Below are 21,151 nucleotides of genomic sequence, written 5' to 3'. Positions count from 1 at the left end.
GTTTTAACATCTACTCTCGTGTAATGGAAATCATGAAGATCTGGATACGTCCAGTGACTGCTGTGAATAGTGCAGCTGGCAACAAGGGAAAGACCTTGTGACAGCCTGGAGAGACAGCTGACAGGAGGAAAGAGACCCCATTGGGGCTGGTAAGGGTTAGCTACCCTTGTCGGCAGTATCCAGCTCTGTGTTTACAGGATGCTGGAGACACCCGCCCAAGGCTTCTAAGAAATTAAAGAGAAAATACCCCTAGAGTCTGCGAGAGCGGGGGCGGAAGATGACTCAACGTTGGACAACACGGTTAACGACTTAGGAACGGAAACGGATATGAGTATGGAGAGTACTTCACAAAAGACTAGTTCAAGATCTGCAGTTAACAAAGACATGGAACTCCAGGTTTGTGTCTGCGGCTGGAGCAAGGCGACAACGGTCAGGGGTTTGAAGATTCATCAAGGGAGAATGAAATGCTTGAGGGAGAAGGGACAAGGGCCTCGCATTGATCAGTACTTCTTACGAAGTCAGTCAAGTCAGTCGAATGAAATCCAGCGACAGGAAGCAAACCACAGTTCGCAGGATATCAGCACCTCTGTCATAGATGTGAGGAGGACTTGCATGGACACAGTTAGTGATGAACCTAATGATCCTTGTGAACCCGGTCAGACAAACCAGCATAAGAGAGAAAAGAACCTCAACGGGCACAAGCCTGGAGTTAAATGGCCAAGAGCTTGTGAGAAAACTGCATGGGACACAGTAAACACAGATCTCTGCGTTGCATTGGAAAGATTAAGTGGAACAGTTGAAAAGAAGCTGGATAAATTTGGGGACATCATCTACGCATATGGAAGTGAGAGGTTTGGAGTTGAAAAAAGGAAGGAAAAAGTACAAACTATTCCTGGAAAGTCTAGACGGCAGCAGGAGATTGAACGCTTAGTTAGAGAAAGGAGACAGCTGAGGAACCAATGGAGAAGAGCAGAACAAAGTCAGAAGGAGGGGCTCAATCTCTTACAAAGGGTCATAAAAGATAAGCTTGCAACATTGCGCAGAGCTGAGCGCCTACGGAAACGCTACAAAAAGAAGGAGCGTGCGAGAGCTAACTTTTATAAAGACCCATTCAAATTTGTAAAGAAGTTATTCACCAGTGAGAAGAATGGCACACTAAAAGCATCTAAGGTTGAGCTGGAGAGATATTTGGAGGAAACACATACAGATTCAAAAAGGCAGGAGCCTATGTCAATTCCGTCAGACATCCCACCTATCAATCCACCAGAATACCAAATGGAGGACTGTGCACCTAAGTGGAAAGAAATAGAGCAAGCTGTGAAAAAAGCAAGGGCTTCATCATCTCCAGGGCCTAATGGAGTTCCGTACAGAGTGTACAAGAGTGCTTCAGGAGTTCTACGAATTCTGTGGAAATTGATGAAAGTGGCATGGGAAAAACAGGTTGTACCAAGAGCATGGCGCCGAGCAGGTGGAGTCTTTATACCTAAAGAAAAAGATTCTACAAGTATCAGTCAGTTTCGTCCCATTTCCCTATTAAACGTAGAAGGCAAGATTTTCTTCAGCATTATTGCTCAGAGATTGTCAGCTTACCTATTAAAGAACTGCTTCATTGACACTTCAATACAAAAAGCAGGCATTCCAGGTTTCCCAGGTTGCTTAGAACACATCAATGTGATCTGGCAACAAATTCAATCAGCTAAAAAGGAGAGGAAGGAGCTCCATGTGACATTCCTGGATTTGGCTAATGCATATGGTTCAGTGCCACATGAACTACTTTGGGCAGCATTTGATTTTTTCAGTGTACCGATGACAATAACAAATTTAGTGAAAGCCTATTTTGGAGATTTGCAATTCAGTTTTTCAACTTCAGAATTCAGCACTACATGGCAATGCCTAGAGGTTGGAATAATGGCAGGATGCACCATTTCTCCACTGGCTTTTACCATGGCAATGGAAGTAATCATTAGGGCATCAAAATGGGTAGTAGGAGGAGAGCGCTTGGCTTCTGGAATGCGACTACCACCAATTCGAGCATACATGGATGACATGACAACTATGACTACAACGGTGGCTTGCACTAATCGATTATTAGGCAAATTAACCAATAACATTGAATGGGCACGAATGCAATTCAAGCCCGCTAAATCAAGGAGCATCTCTATAATTAAAGGCAAAGTAGTAGATAAAACATTCTTCATTAATGGTGAGGCAATACCAACAGTGTCTGAGAAGCCAGTGAAGAGTCTTGGGAGATGGTACGACGGGGATCTAAAGGACACAGTTCGTGTGGGAGAAGTTAGACAACAAGCAGTGGAAGGGTTGAAGAGCATAGACAGCTGCGCTCTACCAGGTAAATTAAAACTCTGGTGCTTTCAGTTTGGTCTACTGCCGAGGTTGCTATGGCCACTGACTGTGTACGAGGTTTCTTTGACAACAGTAGAGAAGCTGGAAGCTTTAATCAGTTCATACATCAGGAAATGGTTGGGAGTTCCACGCTGCCTCAGCAGAGTGGGACTTTATGGTAAAGGAATACTGCAGCTACCAGTCTCTGCTCTAACCGAGGAGTTTAAGTGCGCCAAGGTCAGACTGGAAATGACATTAGTAGAGTCACACGACAAATGCGTAAGGGAGGCAGCACCTGTGTTGAAAACTGGAAGAAAGTGGGCGGCAAAGAAAGCTGTGGAAGATGCAAAGGCTGCCCTTCGAATTGGTGATATCATGGGGCAAGTTCAGCATGGAAGAGGGGGTCTTGGTTTCAGTTCAACTTCTCCTACATGGCACAAGGCAGCCCCAGCTCAAAGGAGGAAGCTGGTAGTCAACAAGGTGCAAAAGCAGGAGGAGAGGATGAGGTGTATAAAGGCCATTTCCCAGGCCAAGCAGGGAGAATGGATGAGATGGGAGAGTGTGGAACAACGCAAGATTGGCTGGCAAGACCTATGGTCAATGGAACAGAGCAGGATCAGTTTCCTCATCAGGTCAACATATGATGTTCTCCCATCACCACAGAACCTAAACCTCTGGGTAGGAGAGGATCCCTCATGTCCTTTGTGTTCATCACCTGCAACATTAAGGCACATTTTGACAGGATGTAAGGTGGCTCTTAGCCAAGGACGGTTTACTTGGCGCCATGACCAGGTGCTGCGATGTTTGGCCTTAGCATTGGAAGACAAGCGTAACATGACCAATAAGTTGCCACCTGTTCCATCAAAACATTACACACAAAAGACAACATTCCTCCGCCCAGGAGAGCAACCACCAAGAAAAGGTGTTAAAACCAATCCTCGCCCAGGACAACTGGAAGCTGCTAGAGACTGGAAAATGCTGGCAGATGTTGGTCAACGGCTTATTTTTCCACCTGAGATTTCCACCACTAACCTTCGACCAGATATTGTCTTGTGGTCTGGATCGGCACGCCTTGTTCACCTGGTAGAGTTAACAGTGCCATGGGAGGATGCTGTAGATGAGGCGTATGAGAGGAAGAAACTGCGGTATGCTCAACTAGCCACTGAAGCGGAACAGCGAGGATGGAGAGTTCGGGTTTACCCAGTGGAAGTGGGTTGTCGAGGATTTGTGGCACACTCTACAACCCGGTTTCTCAGAGACGTCGGGTTCAGTGGCAAAGAGTTGCGTTGCACAGTGAAGAACTTATCTGAAGCAGCAGAGAGGAGCAGCAATTGGCTGTGGTTGAGACGGAAAGATTCTGGCTGGGGACAGGTAAGTAAGCTGGGCTGAGTTGAGTGGGGGACGGAGGGGGGTGATGCTGGGACGCCAGAATCACCGTCGAGCCCTCTTGAGGTGTCGTGGGCTAGTCGACGAAACACTGAGGATGGAAGGTGCCCACTTGAAAACCCCAGAGATGTACCCTACTTAGCTCAATCCAGACGGTTGTCATGCTGATGCGCTGGGGAGGCCGCACTTTGGTTGATCCCCGGAGCCAGCATCGCAGCCGTTGTGTGTGCTGATGCGCCAGGGAGGCAAAAATAAGCTGATCCCTGGAGCCAGCATTACACTTCAGCCATTAACACCAGACAGAAGGATATCTACATCATCATATGGAAGGAAACGTAAATGGATGGAGACACATATGGATCACATTAGTTTACTGTAAAGCTACGTCTTAGTTGGTGCTTATCTTGGCGAGAGCCGAGTTCAAATCAGCATGAAGTTTTAACATCTACTCTCGTGTAATGGAAATCATTACTTCCTTTAAACTAGTTTCTTTTCTTTGCTTTTTGATTTTTTATTTAAGAGCACTTTCTTTAGTTTATTTTAAAATCATTTTAAATCACTGCACTGTTTTAGTTTTTGTTTTAAAAATCATTTTGTTTTAATCCCCTGCTTCTGCCTTGTGCAGAGTGGGGGAAGGGCAGGCAAGGAGCACAGGCCATGTGCTCCTTTGTTTGCCCTTAGTTTGTGTTTTGATTTTCTTTTTAGTTTAAAACTATTGTTTAGTTTTAAACTTTGATTTATTATTGAATTTTTCTTTTACCCCTGCACTATTGGAGTGCAGGGGTGTGCGATTTCGTATTTATTTATTTATTAAAAATAAATAAAAAAAACGTTTGTTTGTTGTTTTATTTTTATTTTGCCCCTGTGCTATTGGAGTGCAGGCGTTTGTGTTTGTGTGTATTTTATTTTATTTCTTTGTTTTAAAAAATAAATAAATAATTTGTGTTTGTTTGTTTTAATTTTTTATCTGCCTCTGCACTATTGAAGTGCAGGGGTGGGTGTATTATTTTGTTTTCTTTATTTATTTAAAATAATAATTAAAAAATAAATAAACAAACAAACAAACAAATAAACAAATAAATAAATAAATAAATAAATAAATAAATAAATAAATAAATAAAATGAGTGGACAGGCTCCACAGGCCCCTCAAAAATGGGCAAAGGTGGCTGCAGGGGAGGCTGCAGCCCCCTTTAAAAATTTGACCAGGAGGCACGGGGTCAGGTGCCTCCTCCGAGATACCCTCTCAATAGAGGCCATGGTGAAAGCCATGGCCAAGGTGGTCGGGCCATCGACCATCGTGGCGGCCTCAAAGATGTACGGCAAGGCCGTCTTCTTTTTAAAATCTGAGGCCGCCACGCACACGGCTATTGAGAGGGGTCTCGCGGTCGGGGGGATATACATCCCCATTGAACCCTTGGAGGGGTTGGGCAGCAGGGTCGTCCTCTCGAACGTCCCGCCTTTCTTGAAGGACGACCTCCTGAAGCCCCATCTTCAGGCCCTAGGGGAGTTAAAAACGGGCATCCACCCCATCCCCCTAGGGTGCAAGGACCAACCCCTCCGCCACATCCTGTCCTTCCGCCGTCAAGTGACCATCCACCTGGCGGGGAGGGACACAGTGGAGGGCAGTTTTGTGGTCCCCTTCGAGGGGACCAATTATGTCATCTTTTATTCCTCGGAGGAGGTGCGGTGCTACCACTGCAAGGAGCTGGGGCACCAGAAAAAGAGATGCCCCAAGCTCCAGCAGGGCGCAAAGTCAGCCGCGCCCGCACCGCACCCCTCCGAGTCCACCTCGCCCCCGGGGCCCTCCAGGAGGCCCGCAGAGGGGGTCAAAAAAGCACCTGCCCCCCTCCCAGGAACATCTGAGGGGGGAAAGGGAGAGAAGGCCCCCGAGGTGGCCGGACCCTCCGCGCGTCCTGGAAGCGCGCCGGGGGAGAAGGCCGCCGAATGGACCTTGGTCGCCCGCCGCAAAAAGAAGGTGGCGGCCAGGTCCACGGGGGAGGCCAAGCGGGGGGAGACGAAGCCCGCCGCCGCACCATCTGATAAGGAGACTCCCTCCACAGCACCCCCCGCAAGGCAGGGCGGCAAAGCCGCCCGAAAAACCAAGCACCTCATCCCCACAGAGGGTGAGGAGAGAAGGGCTGCCGGAGGTGGGCTCCCCGTTGCCGTGGCAGGGCAGGGGACAGCCTCCGGCAACCTCAGGGGGAAGAGGAAGGCGCAGGCACGCCTCCCCACGTGTGCACGCAAGTGCACACGTACCGGCCCCACGGTGGGGGTCCCCGGGGGGGCGAAAGGGGGCCCCCTAAAACCAAAGCGACCGCCTCGGCGTCCCCCCTCTGCCGGCAATGAGGGCCCCGGTCCTCATAATGCCGCAGAGGGGGAGAAGGATCCATCCCCCGAGGCGGTCCGGGGCTCCGCGGAAGAAACAGCGGAGCCCATGGAAGAGGCCCCCGCCGAGAGGCCAAAGGGGAGGGAGGAACCCGCGAGGGCAGATGGAGCCCTTCGGGTAGATCCCCTCCCCGTCACTAAAGAGACCCCGGAAACCGGCCCCGACTGTACCATCGAGGGGCCAGCCGCAGCGGAGGTCGCCGAGGGGGCGTAGGAGGGGCCCCCGACAGAACACCTGCCTCGGGCACCGCCTTCCTCCGGAGGCGACACGGGTCCTGAAACCTGTGTTGCCGAGGAGGGGGCGGCGGAAACAGCTCCCGAGGCAGGCATGGGCTCCGCGGATAAAGCGGAGCCCATGCAGGCGACCCCCGCCGAGGGGCCGGAGGGGGAAGAAGAACTGACCCTCTCAGAACAAGAGCTGCCTCGGGCTCCCGAGGCAGGCGTGGGCTCCGCAGACAACGCGGAGCCCATGCAGGCGACCCCGGCTGAGGGGTCGGAGGGGGGAGAAGAGCCCCCCCAAGAACAAGATCTGCCTCAGACATCCCTCTCTTGCGGCGACGGGGGTTCCGGCCCTCGTGCCGCCGCAGAGGGGGAGGAGGAAACACCCCCTGAGGCAGAAGCGGGTTCTGCGGAGCCCGCGTTTACATTGGTCTCCGGAGCGCGGAAGGGAGGGGAAGAACCAGAGAGGGCAGAAGGTGGTGCCCTCATGGTAGATCCCCTCCCCGAAGTGCAACGGGGCCAAGAAACCGGTCCCCGACCCAGCATCGAGGGACCGGTTCCAGTCACAGAGGGGGCGCGGGAGGAGCCCCTGAAACAACAACCGCCTCGGGCTTCCCTTTCCGGCGGCGACGAGGGCTCCGGCCCTCGCGCGTCTGTCGGGGGGGAAACATCGTCCGAGGCGGTCCCGGTGACTGATGCGGGGGAAGGGGAAGGACCCGAAAGGGTGTATCCCCTTTCTCTAGGGGAGGGAGGGGAAGGACCCGAGAAGGTGGATCCCCTTCCTTCGAGGAAAGAGGACGGGCCTGAGACCGTGCCTCGGACCTCAAAGGATGGACCCAGAGCGGGGCCCAAACCATCTGGCTCGGCGGCGTACGCCGAGTGCCCGTCTGCGCCCCCGAAATCCAGGGTGCAGACAGTCCCTGCGAGGGTCCCTCCGCCGGTCTCTCCCGTCGCGTCCCCTGGGGGTGGGGCGCAGGGAGGACCGGTGAAGCTCAAAATAAGGCGCAACGCGCTCACCCACCAACGGGAGTGCGTTGTGCTTTACCATCGCGAGAGGGGCGATGGAGAGCTGAGGGAGAGGGAGGAGGACACCGAGTCCACGGGCAGCGTGGGCTCGGAGGTTCCGTCTGTCTCTCTCCCTGACATCCCTGCGGCGGATCTCCTGGAGTTCTTGGAGATCACCGTCCACCGCAGGGACAAGGTACAGCTGGCCCTGGACAAATGGGGAAACTTCCAGAGGATCCTAACCTCTGTAAGGTCCTTCCTCAGGGCCAGCCACGCCAATAAAACTTCGGGCTCGAACGTGCACATTCGGGCCCGCAAGTTACACGACCAGTTGGTGAGCTTCGGGAGAACTCAGGATCTCCCGTGAGCGTCACCGACAACTCCTGACAGAAGATCATGTATCACATCGGTACCGTGAATGTCAACGGGTGTAGGGACCCTTTCCGCAGGGCCCAGGTAATCTCCTTCCTGAAAAAAGGGGGTTACTCTGTGTGCTTCCTGCAGGAAACCCACACGACTCCAGAAGTGGAAGCCAACTGGCTTCTGGAGTGGGGGGGGGAGAGTGTCGTTCAGCCATCTCACCGGCACCTCCTGTGGGGTGGCGACGCTCTTCTCCGGGTCCTTTCTTCCCACAGTACTCGATGTGGTAGACGTTGAGCCGGGCCGTCTGTTACACCACCGGATCCGGGATGGCGACAGTGTCGTTCACCTGGTGAACGTGTACGCGCCGTCCACGGGTCCGGCGAGGGTCCAGTTCTTTCGCCGGATGTCAACCTATATGAACAACATCAGCGCCGACGAGTGCGTGGTCCTCGGGGGTGATTTCAACTGCACCCTCGAGGCCGCGGACAGGGTGGGAGGGCAAGAACACTACCCTCTCTCGTCGGCAGCACTGAGAGAGCTGACCGCTCAGCTCTCTCTGGTCGACATCTGGCGTTGGCATCACCCGGACGTCCCCGCCTTCACCTTCACCAGGGTGAGGGAGGGGCGGGTGTCTCAGTCCCGGATCGACAGGTTCTACATCACCAGGAACCACGCTCACTGCGTTCGCTCCTCCGACATAAGGCCGGCGCCGTTCACGGACCACAACCTGGTGGCCGTGGCGGTGGCCCTGGTGCCAGTCGGGCACGCCTCCGCCTACTGGCACTTCAACAATGCCTTGTTGGAGGACAAGCGCTTTGAGCGGTCTTTCCGGGACTTTTGGACGGTCTGGCACGGCAGACGATCTCGCTTCCCCACGTGGCGTCAGTGGTGGGACGTGGGGAAAGCGCAGATCAAGATCTTCTGTCAGGAGTACACGAGGGGCGCGAGCAGGCGGAGGGACTCACGGATCGAGCGCCTGGAAAGGGAGCTGCTCGGTCTGGAGAGCCGCCTGGCTCGCGGGGACCCACTCGAGCAGAGCGCGTACGAAGAGAAGAAGAGCACCCTGCGGGACCTGCAGCTCCAGCGGTCCCGGGGGGCGTTTGTGCGCTCGCGGATCCAGTTCCTCCGGGAGATGGACCGTGGCTCACACTTCTTCTACGCGTTGGAGAAAAAGAAGGGAGACCGTAGGAACATCACCTGCCTTCTGGCAGACGACGGCTCCCTTCTGACGGATCCGGAGAGCGTGAACGAGAGGGCCAGAGCCTTTTACTCTGACCTCTTCTCTCCGGATCCTGTCGACTCCGACGCGTGCAGGGTTCTGTGGGATGGGCTTCCCACGGTCGGCGAGGGCGTCAGGGATGAGTTCGAGGGCCAGCTGACCCTGGCCGAGCTCTCCGACGCCCTCAGTCAGATGCCCTATAACAAATCGCCGGGCATCGACGGGCTGACCGTGGAGTTCTTCAGAAAGTTTTGGGACTTGCTGGGGCCCGCCTTTGCGCGGGTCCTGGCGGAAGCCTACGAGACCGGGGAGATGCCCCTTTCGATGAGGCGGGCGGTGATAACGCTCCTGCCCAAGAAGGGGGATCTCCGCTGCCTGAAGAACTGGCGCCCGGTCTCGCTGCTATGCACGGACTATAAAATCGTGGCCAAGGCCGCCTCCTTGAGGCTCAAGTCCGTGCTGGCAGACGTGATCCACCCCGACCAGTCCTACACGGTCCCGAACCGGACGATTTTTGATAACATCTTTCTGGTTCGGGACCTCCTGCACTACTGCAGGGGGACCGGTCGGTCGGTCGCCTTCTTGTCTCTCGACCAAGAGAAGGCGTTCGACCGGGTGGATCACGAGTATCTCTTTGGAACCCTGCGGGCATTCGGATTCGGGCCGAAGTTTTTTCGGCCTCTTCCGAATGCTGTACGCCTCTGCCGAGTGCCTTTTGAAGGTGAACTGGTCCCTGACCGCGCCCCTCGCCTTCAGGAGAGGAGTACGTCAAGGCTGCCCTCTGTCCGGACAACTGTACGCGCTGTGCATCGAGCCCTTCCTCTGCCTCCTTCGCAGGAGGCTCACGGGGACGGCGCTCGGCGCGCCGGACACGAGGGTGGTCCTGTCGGCTTACGCCGACGACGTGCTCCTAGTGGCCTCCGATCCGGTCGATCTGGAGAGGATGCGGAGCTGCCAGAGCGTTTACTCTGCCGCGTCCTCTGCCAAGATCAACTGGACCAAATGCTCCGGGTTGTTGGTAGGCCCCTGGCGGGTGGACTCCCTCCCTGCCGCGCTCCAGCAGTTCCAGTGGAGCGCGGACAGCTTCAAATACCTGGGAGTCCACCTGAGCCCCGCGGAGACCTCGGTCGCAGCCAACTGGGTGGAGTTGGAGGACAAGGTTGCTGCGAGACTGAGGTCGTGGTCGGGTCTGCTGAAAGTGCTTTCCTTCAGGGGCAGGGCTCTGGTCATCAACCAACTGGTGGCGTCGATGCTCTGGCATCGACTCACCGTCCTGAGCCCGCCCCCTGAGTTTGTGTCCAGGGTCCAGAGGAAGCTGACGGACTTCTTCTGGGCCGGAAAGCATTGGGTCTCTGCGGGGGTGCTGAGCCTCCCTCTGGCCGAGGGGGGACAAGGGTTGGTGTGCATCAAGACTCAGGTGCACACCTTCCGCCTCCAGACCCTGCAGAGATACCTGTACGCAGACCCGGCCCCGCAGTGGTGCGCGCTGGCCTCCCTCTTCCTGCGCCAGCTGCACCGCTTGGGCTACGACCGGCAGCTGTTCTGGCTCGACCTCCCGGGGATCCGTCTCCCCGAGCTGCCGGTCTTTTACAGGGACCTGCTCAAGACCCGGAGCATGTTCGACATCGGCCGAGACGCGGTTCCGACCGAGGGGGAGGAATTCCTTCTGGAGCCCCTGCTGCACAACTCCCATCTAGGTGCGCAGGCATTGGAATCCCCCGCGGTGCAGAGCCTGTTGATCTCGGCCAAGGTGACCAGAGTCTGGGATCTCCTGGATCACCAACGCTCGGCGTGGCTGACTCCCGAGTCGCTGGTCGCCAGGGCGACTCGGGGGACCCTCAGAACGGCCCGCCGAGCGATCCGGGAGTGCAAAGCAGCTTTGCACCCAGACTCTGTCGGGTATCTCGAGGGGGTCCTCAGGACCGGGGAGCCATCGTCCCTCCCTACCCCCGGCTCTCCGGTCCTGCTGATCAAACCAAAGGATCGGGCTCCCCCTCAGCCTCCCCTCAAGAATCACCTGAGCAGGATCTCGCGGTTCTCCTCGACCCCCCTTCGTTCCGTGTCGAGGAGGACCCTGTACGCGATGTGTATTTTATTTTATTTCTTTGTTTTAAAAAATAAATAAATAATTTGTGTTTGTTTGTTTTAATTTTTTATCTGCCTCTGCACTATTGAAGTGCAGGGGTGGGTGTATTATTTTGTTTTCTTTATTTATTTAAAATAATAATTAAAAAATAAATAAACAAACAAACAAACAAATAAACAAATAAATAAATAAATAAATAAATAAAATGAGTGGACAGGCTCCACAGGCCCCTCAAAAATGGGCAAAGGTGGCTGCAGGGGAGGCTGCAGCCCCCTTTAAAAATTTGACCAGGAGGCACGGGGTCAGGTGCCTCCTCCGAGATACCCTCTCAATAGAGGCCATGGTGAAAGCCATGGCCAAGGTGGTCGGGCCATCGACCATCGTGGCGGCCTCAAAGATGTACGGCAAGGCCGTCTTCTTTTTAAAATCTGAGGCCGCCACGCACACGGCTATTGAGAGGGGTCTCGCGGTCGGGGGGATATACATCCCCATTGAACCCTTGGAGGGGTTGGGCAGCAGGGTCGTCCTCTCGAACGTCCCGCCTTTATTGAAGGACGACCTCCTGAAGCCCCATCTTCAGGCCCTAGGGGAGTTAAAAACGGGCATCCACCCCATCCCCCTAGGGTGCAAGGACCAACCCCTCCACCGCGTGCTGTCCTTCCGACGCCAGGTGACCATCCACCTGGCGGGGAGGGACGCCATGGAGGGCAACTTTGTGGTCCCCTTCGAGGGGACCAATTATGTAATCTTTTATTCCTCGGAGGAGGTGCGGTGCTACCACTGCAAGGAGCTGGGGCACCAGAAAAAGAGGTGACCCAAGCTCCAGCAGGGCGCAAAACCACCCGCGCCCGCACCGCGCCCCTCCGAGTCCACCTCGCCCCCGGGGCCCTCAAAAAGGCCCACAGAGGGGGGCAAAAAAGCACCCGTCCCCCTCCCAGGAACATCTGAGGGGGGAAAGGGAGAGAAAGCCCCCGAGGTGGCCGGACCCTCCGCGCCTCTTGAAAGCGCGCGAAGGGAGAAGGCCGCCGAGTGGACCACCGTAACCCGCCGCAAAAAGAAGGCGGCAGCCAGGTCCACCGGGGAGGCCAAGCGGGGGGAGACGAAGCCCACCGCCGCACCATCTGGCGGTGGGTCAGGGGGACTCCCAGAGAAAGGGACTCCCTCGACAGCACCCCCCGCGAGGCAGGGCGGCAAAGCCGCCCGTAAAACCAAGCACCTCATCCCCACAGAGGGCGAGGAGAGAAGCGCTGCCGGAGGTGGGCTCCCCGCCGCCGTGGCAGGGCAGGGGACAGCCTCCGGCAGCCTCAGGGGCCCCGGCCCTCGTAATGCCACAGAGGGGGAGAAGGATCCATCCCCCGAGGAACGCCAGCAGCAGAACCACGCTGGTCCGTTTTCCTGATGCAGGCGATGGTTCCTCTCCCTCAGAAGTTCCCGGCTTTCCCAGACTTGGAGGAGGTACGCTCCTCCTGGGAACATCCAGCCTCGGGTTCTAGAGTGCTAAAACAGGCCGCACTGCTTTCCTCCTTAGAAGGCGTGGATAAGCTTGGCCTAGCGGGGTTCCCCCCGTAGACTCCACCATCGTGGTCCTAGTTAAAGCCCTGCCGGTGGGTGGGTGGGTTGGCTAGAGATCCGGCGTGCCCAAACCCTCAATGTAAGGTGACGGAAACGCATCTCAAGCGGGCATATGCAGCAGAGGTGCAGGCAACTTGCCTGTCTAATATAGCGAGTGTGCTTACTGCTTACATGGACTGTGTACAGCGCGAGGGCCTGCTCCCCAAGCCGACGGCCACGGACTTACGTCTCCTGTCCAGCACACTGCTGCAGATCTCCAAGGGCAAGATCTTGGCCGGAGCCTGGCTAGTTTGGTCGTGGCTCGTAGACAGCTGTAGCTGTCACAAGCCAGAGTTCCTGATGCAGATAAGGCTGCGCTGTTTGATGCGCCTGTATGACCAGGACATACCTTTGGGCCAACCGTAGAGGAGGTCTTACACAGATCCCACTGGACACACAGGTGGCCGCGTTGCTCCCTCTCCGCGCCTCCGCGTGTGGCAGTTCGAGCCGCTGGCAAGCTCCTCAGATGCGGACTGTCACTACAACAGTTCCAGTCCCCACGGCTCCGCTGGGTGACCTAAGGCATCGCCTACAGGGCACACCAGCAGCAAGCAACCAGGCCCAACCGACAGGCAGAGGGAACGCATGACGTGGCCAGTCCACACACCAGCGTCACAGGAGGCGTTTTCAGGGCCAGCACCCTAAACAGCCACCCCAAACTGCCCCGCCTCAGCCTTGGCAGCCCGAGCAGGGCCCCTGGAGGCTGATGTCCTCAGACCCCCTTTTCGGCACAACAGCTGCAGTACTGGCGAGCTTGCACCTCAGACTTCTGGCTTCAGTTCCGCTTGGGACCATAAAAGAAGGGAGAATACTGACGCACCGTCACATTCTCCAGTCCGTCCGGTCGGGTGACTGGTTCACCACCGTGGACTTACGGGACACGTACTTTCACGTTCCCATTCGTCCAGAGCACAGAAATTATCTCCGCTTCTCTTTTCAAGGAAGCGTTTACGAGTTTGCTGTGCTGCCGTTCGGCCTCTCCCTAGCTCCTTGTACGTTTTCAAAGTGCGTGGGCGCTATCCTGGTTCCCCTGCGGCTGCAGGGGATCAGAGTAATAAACTATCTTGACGACTGGTTGATCTGTTCCCAGTCGCGAGAGAGAGCAGTGGCCCACACGACAGTCATGACAGAGCATCTGGCGAGGCTAACACTGGTGCAGTGCAGTTTGTACTTAGGGCTCCGGCTGGACTCCATTATGATGCGCGAATATCTGTTGGACGACAGAGTTGCAGCTATCCAGGGTTGCCTCTCCCTGTTTTAACCCTCCTATTGTGCCAGAAACTGTTGGGTCTGATGGCCGCAGGCATATCGGCCATTCAGGTGGGTCTGCTTCGCATGCACACACTACAAGCATGGCTCAATGCCTTCCACCTCAATGCCAAACGCGACAGAAACCATTGGCTGACTGCGTCTCATGCATGCTCAGCAGCCCTAAGACCTCTCACCTGCGCGAAGGTGTGCAAATGGGAGTAGTGTTGAATCACCAAGTGGTGACCACAGACACCTCCAACTTGGATTGAGGAGAGGTCTGGGAAGCCAGAAGAGTATGCGGATCCTGGCTGGACCGCTGGACATCCCTGCACATGCTGTAGCTGCAAGTGGTATCCTTTGCTCTCCACCACTTTCTCCCAGTGCAGTGGTGGCGTATGTCAACCACCAGGGTGGCCTACGGTCCCCGGGGTTGCATCGCATGGCCTTCAGGCTATTGACATGGGCTCAGAGGAACTTGCTATCCCTACGGACGATGCACTTTCCCTGTGCGGTGAGCTGGGCAGCGGACCTCCTCTCCAGGAGTGGCCTGCATTCGTCATAGTGGGACTCCACCCTCAGATAGTAGAGCGCATTTGGGAACGGTTCGGGAAGGCGCAGGTCGATTGCTTCACCTCAGCAGAGACGACGCATTACCCCCTATGGTACTCCCTCCATCGCTTAGGCGGTCCACTCTGCATAGACGCCCTAGCGCACGAATGGCCCAAAGCGTTTTTGTGTACGCTTTCCCGCCTATACCGCTGCTCCCAGCTTTTCTCAAAAAAGTCCAGTTAGAGAAAGCGTCAGTTCTCCTAGTGGCCCCCAAGTGGCCCAGGAGAGTCTGGTTTTCGACCCTGTGCCAGCTGTTGCATGGCCAGCCTTGGGAGATTCCACTTTGCATGGATCTCCTCAGCCTGCCAAAAGGCTCTCTTTGGCTCCCGGAACCGGGCAGGTTCCGGCTATGGGTCTGGCCCCTGAAAGGGACCGCTGGTTAGCCCTAAGGCTATCGGATGTGGTTGTGGGTACATTCTAGAGTGCTAGGGCAGACTCCACCAGGTCCTTGTACACCTATAAGTGGAGGTATTTCCAGGGTTGGTGTCTGGCTAGAAGCCATGACCCCATATCTTGCCCTATGCCAGTCATCTTATAGTTTCTGCAAGAACTGCTTGGTACTGGTAGGTAACCTTCCACCTTGAATGTGTATTTAGCAGCTATCTTTGTTTGCCATGCCCTTGTAGATTCAATGTCTCCGGGTGCGCATTTTTTAGCTACCCATTTTCTTAAAGGCGCTCGGCGATTACGCCCTCCTAGGAGGACTGTTCTTCCCGAATGGAGCCTTAATATTGTACTGGAGGCTCTCGCGAAGGCCCCGTTTGAGCCCATACACTCCATAGAGCTGAAGTACCTGTCTATGCAGACAGCTTTCCTCTTGGCTATCACCTCCACTAAGCAGGTTAGTGAGCTGCAGACACTGTCTGTGCACAGCTCCTGCATGCGTATTTGGGAGGGTGGCAGCAGGGTGTCTATGCGCACCAACCCTGCTTTCCTCCCCAAGGTCATCACAGCCTTCCACATTAATCAGTCTGTGGAATTGGAGTCCTTCCATCCACCTCCGTTTGCTTCAACGGAGGATGAGATTGAATTTCCTCTGCCCAGTGCGGGCATTGAGATGCTACGTGCATAGGACAAGAGCTCAGCATCAATCTGACCAGCTGTTTGTCTGTCACGGGACATGGACCCTAGGACAGCCCCTCTCTAAGCAGCGTCTATAACGTTGGATTGTGGATACACTCTCGATTGCATATAATAGTGCTGGCTTGCCCCCACCTGGTAGGGTAGCCATGTGGCGAGGAGAGGGGGGGGGGGGTTTGCAACAGCAAGGTGCGTGTGCAATTGTAGACCGACTACGCCAGCATGGGAGTCACCCGTACAAACTGACTAATTAAACACCTTCGCTACCTCTAGGCATAGGTAGAATAACCCTACTATAGGCTTACACAGGTTCAACGTTATCTCTGTAGGGGAGCCACACCACTAAGATCCACCGCCAGCCAAAATAGGGATGCACAGACCAACCAATGAGATTAAAACGTTTATTACAGTTAAAACAAGAAATAAAATAGGAGGGCTTTCACACTTAAAAAAAAAAAAAAAGAAACAAAGAAAGTTCACATCACAGAGCTAGGTTAAAATTATTCAAATCTTTAGTGCCACCGTCTGGGATACACAGGCAGCCAGGATGCACAGACACTTGCTTCCCACAATTTAGTACTGTCCTTAACTTTAAACCAAGTAGGGCAATATAGCCAGTTAATTCCCAACCCATACAAATGTTACACACCCAACTAAAACCCTGTATCTCCCAGCTCTAATTACTACACTCGCAAAGTAAACAGGTCTTCCGAATAGAATCAAATCTTGGGTCCAGTTAGCCTTGGTAGAAATCTTGGTACTTAGTTTCAGTGATTCAAGAGAAAGTTAGCGTCTGACACTCTGTATGCAGCTGGGAGAAGCTCATAGCGACTGTAGGAAAAGCACATATAAGACCCGGGAGACCGGTAGTTAAATAGATAATACTACCCGAACAATACAATGCGGCCCGACTTACTATCGAGCACAATAAAGTAAAAAAAAAAAAAACAATACAATATCGTTAGACTAAGCCAACATGTATACAAAGCAATATAAAAACCACACAGTAATATTAAATATATAAATAAATAAAAAAAGAAATATCAGGAGACACCACGACACTAGTAATACATTTTAAAACTCTACTGGGCCCATAACATTTATTGTGCGAGAGTGAACCACCAAACGAGTAATATTCAAGACAATCCTAACACCCAGTGCATCTAGTACTAAGCGTATAAAAGCAACAATACGCGATACAATAGTTGAATTACAAATAAAAAGTACAGAGCAAACAAGTAAAACCAAGTGATACTTGGATTATTATCACAGAGGTAGTTTTAAGCAGGCCCGCTCCTCCCTGCGCATTATCCAGTGTCCTGCTGAGCTCCGTTAGCTCCTCTAACTCCACCCACACACTCTGCCAGCATCCCTTTCTACCGGGCCTGTAGTTGTCTGCATTCAGTCCAAATTCTCACTCCCCTCCGCTGTCCTCGTCTGTACTCTGTTATTATCTCTGTTGTAGTCTGTTGTTGTCTCCCAATCTACTTCCCTGTCATTCTACTTCTCCCTTGTTCCGGCTACCCTTCCGTCTACGTATTATGTCCTGTTTCTCTGTCCCGATTCCCTTCTTTCTCTTTCCTCCTCCTTTCTCACTCCTGCCGTTGCCTCTAATAGGGTCCTTAATAAGGTAGATATCCTGCCGGTGTGCATCAATCTACTGGCACCAAATGGCAATGCTGCTGCTGCTGAACTCAAATTGTGCATGTGAAAATAAACAAAGGATTAATCAAGTGAAACACACAGAGTACATTGTGCTACAACATAAAACAAAACAATATGTAAAGAAAAAAAATGAAATGCACTCATTACACAACACACATATTCAATAATTCAAACCATAATTACCTACATACAGTATATATTAAAAAAAACATCAGCAGCAGTTTAGCATGTCACTTTGTGACAACCGCACACTCCGCTAGAGGATTGGTTACATCTTGGGCCCTCTTCAGAGATTCCTCCATGTCTGATATTTGTACTGCGGCTAGCTGGGCTACGCCGCATACCTTCTCCAGGTTCTACCGTCTTAATGTGATAGACCCTGCTTTGCCTTCTGTAGGCACAAGGGTCCTTGAGGGTGTAAGTTCACACCACTAACCTCTGGGTTAGACAGTGCTTGTGCGTCCCTCATATGCTGCCATTCCTTCTCCCTCGCGACGGCTCTGGTATACATTATCCCATACATAATGTCTTTGGTGGTCGTCTTCAAATTGAAAGGGAACGTTAGGTTACTTCCATAACCCTGGTTCCCTGAAAGAGAAGACGACCACCCACCGTGAGGTCGCATCAGTCGCCCTCACAGGTTCGATGGAAAAGGAGAAATGTCTTCCTTTGGATGGCAGTTTTATCCCCTCGGTGGGCGGGACCGAGTGCATCATCCCAGGAAGGGGCCTATTGGCAGCTCTGTTATAGAGAGCTCAGCGATACCTATCCAATGGGCAGGCATATCCCATACGTAATGTCTTTGGTGGTCGTCTTCTCTTTCAGGGAACCAGGGTTACGTTTTTTTGTTTTTTTTTTCGAGTGGCTTCTGTTCAGCTGCAACAGCATTTCAAAAACAAAAAAAATCTCAGTTTACAGAACATTTCTGTACAGCCCGAGATCACAGTAATTTTTTAATACTTGTTTGTGTCAGTATTTGTACAGTTCTGTAATGACTGCATGTCACCCATATTGATTGGCTCATAGCGGCCATGTCTGTTCATGTAAGAACTTTTCCTGAATAACTTTTTAAGAGGACAGTACAAAGATAACGTATACCCAAGATTCACGTCAATCGGCCAAAGGGTTCATGAGGAGTTGTCGTTTTAGCGTTTTACGCAAAATCCAACATAGCTACCACACCATTTTTCCTTAAGTAGAATCAATCATGTACATGACTATACTATTTACCGTTCATGAGAAGAAGACTTCTGAATATTGTCCAAAATTTTCATTAAATCGAAGATGGCAGCCACACCATGTGACCAAAGGCCGCCATATTGACCATGGCGCAACATCCCATAGTTCTCTACATCCATGCCAAATTTCATGCTTTTTGGTGCAGCTGTTTGAAAGTTATAGGCATTTGTGGAAGGAAAAATAATAATAATAATAATAATAATAATAATCCTTACAACAACAAGAGGCCATTTTGGCCTGGAAGCCTAATAATAATAATAATCTTTATTTTATATAGCGCCATTCATGTACAAGCATCCCAAAGTACTGTACAATTGAAAAACATAGCAAACAAAAACATAGCAGTTTAAAATTTAAACATTGGGGAATGCAAGTGTAAATAAATAAGTTTTAAGACAAAATGTTTAAATAATCACAGTCTGAGTCCTTGATATCCTTAGGAAGAGCATTCCACAGCTGGTGCATAACTGCAGAACCCCCCCCCCCCCCCGCCCCCCCGCATCACCCATTGCATGTAACCTTGTCTGTGGAATACTTAGAAGACCAGAGTCCATTGACCGCAAATCTCACAAAAGAATATAGTTGTGTACTAAATCTTTAATAGAGCATGGAACCAATGTATTTAAGGCTTTATCAACAGCAAAATTATAAAATCAATCCTAAACTTGACAGGCAGCCAATGCAAGGATGCCAGAACAGGAGTAATATGTTCACAAGATTTGGATTTTGTTAAAACACGAGCAGCCGAATTCTGAACATACTGCAGCCTGTTAAGAACCCTCTTAGAGACACCAGCAAGCAGAGCATTGCAATGATCAAGTCTAGAAGAGTCAAAGGCATGTACTAACTTCTCAGCATCAGACATTTTAGATAAACCCAAGCTGAAATGCACTTAGTAAAACCTGAAGTAGCTTTATTGCTATGTAATATGAATCGTATAATTTACCTTGAATCTCGGTCATTTGGGATATATGGTTTCATTCAGCCAAAAAAAAAAAAAAATAGTGCTGGGACAAATATTCGAATATTTGAACAAACATTTCTTTGAAGGCAAAAATCCATGTCTGTGTCCGATACAAATGAGAAACATGTATAAAGTCTGTGTCCGTGTCCGATACAAATGAGAAACATGTATAAAATCAGTTTTTCTACATGTATTTTACTGAAGTTAAATTTGACAGTTTTTCTTTGCGTGTTCAGCTAAAAAAAAGGCATACGTAAACCTCAGTTACGATGTTATGACTTTATAAAAACTGTGTCTGTGGCCATTGTTTACTGCAAAGAAACGGCAATGCACGGAATAACAAAAGAAATTGAAATGTCTCCTTTTATGTCCTGTTCCTTTCTGAAATACACACAAGAAAACTTTGTTTTAAAGTGTATTCAGTGGGGTAAAACAAGACATTCACAAGCTATTATTACTGTTACTTCTGAGATCTTTTTTTACTTGAATACAGGGATATATAATGGCTTTGATAACATTTTGCAAATGTATGAATATTCAAATACTTGACTGAATTGTGAACGGATATCCGGTCATGGAAATACCATGCTTGTCGCAGTACTAAATATTCTAAAGGAAACTGCAGTAAAATGTTACAGGTTTCTATGTAGCATTTTGTTCTAATTTGAATTATTACTGTATTCTACAGCATCAAGACAGCAATTGATGATGTAAGTGAAAATCTGAAGAAAAAAGATGCTGCTGGATGTTAAATGTGGAATGTATTGCCTCTTAAATGAATGTAAAAATACAAATAAAGGTAATGTTCCTTTGGTTTTAAGAACATCTAAATATAGAAATGATCTTTGTACAGAGTGAAATGGAACATTGTTTGTCCCTACAATGGATGCATTGCACCTTGTTGTTGTTACCTACTTGCTGGCATGCAGTCCACTTGATTGCCAATGCATGTACATGTTTTGCTGTAATGAGATGGATTAGAATCCTACATAACAGAATGCCATAGTAAATTCAACCATTGGCTACTCTCAATATTTACAGTTTCCATTGATTGAAATAGCTGCCTTGTCTACCACATTTGATTGATAGATGACTTTACCAATGAAATCCACAAACAATGTGAGATGCATAGCCGAAGTATGAACCACTTTAGACGTTTAGCAAAAATATGACATGTTAAAAAAAGAGCATAGATGGGCTGAATTCTCATTTGTTAATTTTCTTATGTTCTATTCCAATGATCTAACTGCTGTGATCATAAATATCCCCACCCTGATGCTGAACAAATGTATGTTAAATCGAAGAAAAGATCTTACAATGGATTTGAAAACAATATAGTTTAGCAGTTTTTGAAATGTGTACTGTGTATGAGTTATTATCTATCTTAAGATGTTTGTGTAACAGAAAATCATTATTAAAAGTGTGGACAAAACCCAAACCTGTGTTAAACTGAAGTGTTTTGGAATCCTTTACAGAGCCCATTCATTTTAGTTGCTCCCTTTTTGATGGATTTGACCATAAATGCAAGGCATAACACAACAGTTGTTAGCAATAATTTCTACTGGTCTGTTCTACTGGGCTGATTGGTTGGCCAATTTACCAATGAATCAATCTACTTGCAAGGGGGAGAGGACAATATGGCATCCTCTTATAGCTCAGATACAAAGTGTACATGTCTGTTTATGAAGGAATTTTATATATTTTTGGTATATTTGTTTCATTATA

The 21,151-nt window shown here is 51.1% G+C and overlaps 1 protein-coding gene across 1 annotated transcript in view; it reads left to right on the top strand.

The window, feature by feature from the left end:
* The window catches only part of LOC131733786 (legumain-like), a gene marked incomplete at its 5' end in the record, with an annotated part of 35,558 nt that extends 14,683 nt beyond the window's left edge, over positions 1 to 20,875 (top strand). Inside the window, 1 exon segment of the mRNA XM_059021233.1 lies at positions 20,115 to 20,875. Within this exon segment, the coding sequence (XP_058877216.1) occupies positions 20,115 to 20,178 (64 nt within the window). The 3' untranslated portion in view covers positions 20,179 to 20,875.
* Between the last annotated feature and the right edge of the window lie 276 nt (positions 20,876 to 21,151).

The sequence above is a fragment of the Acipenser ruthenus genome, unplaced genomic scaffold (assembly GCF_902713425.1).
Source record: "Acipenser ruthenus unplaced genomic scaffold, fAciRut3.2 maternal haplotype, whole genome shotgun sequence".
In the NCBI taxonomy this organism is placed as follows: domain Eukaryota; kingdom Metazoa; phylum Chordata; class Actinopteri; order Acipenseriformes; family Acipenseridae; genus Acipenser; species Acipenser ruthenus.
This window is presented reverse-complemented; position numbering and strand designations above follow the sequence as displayed.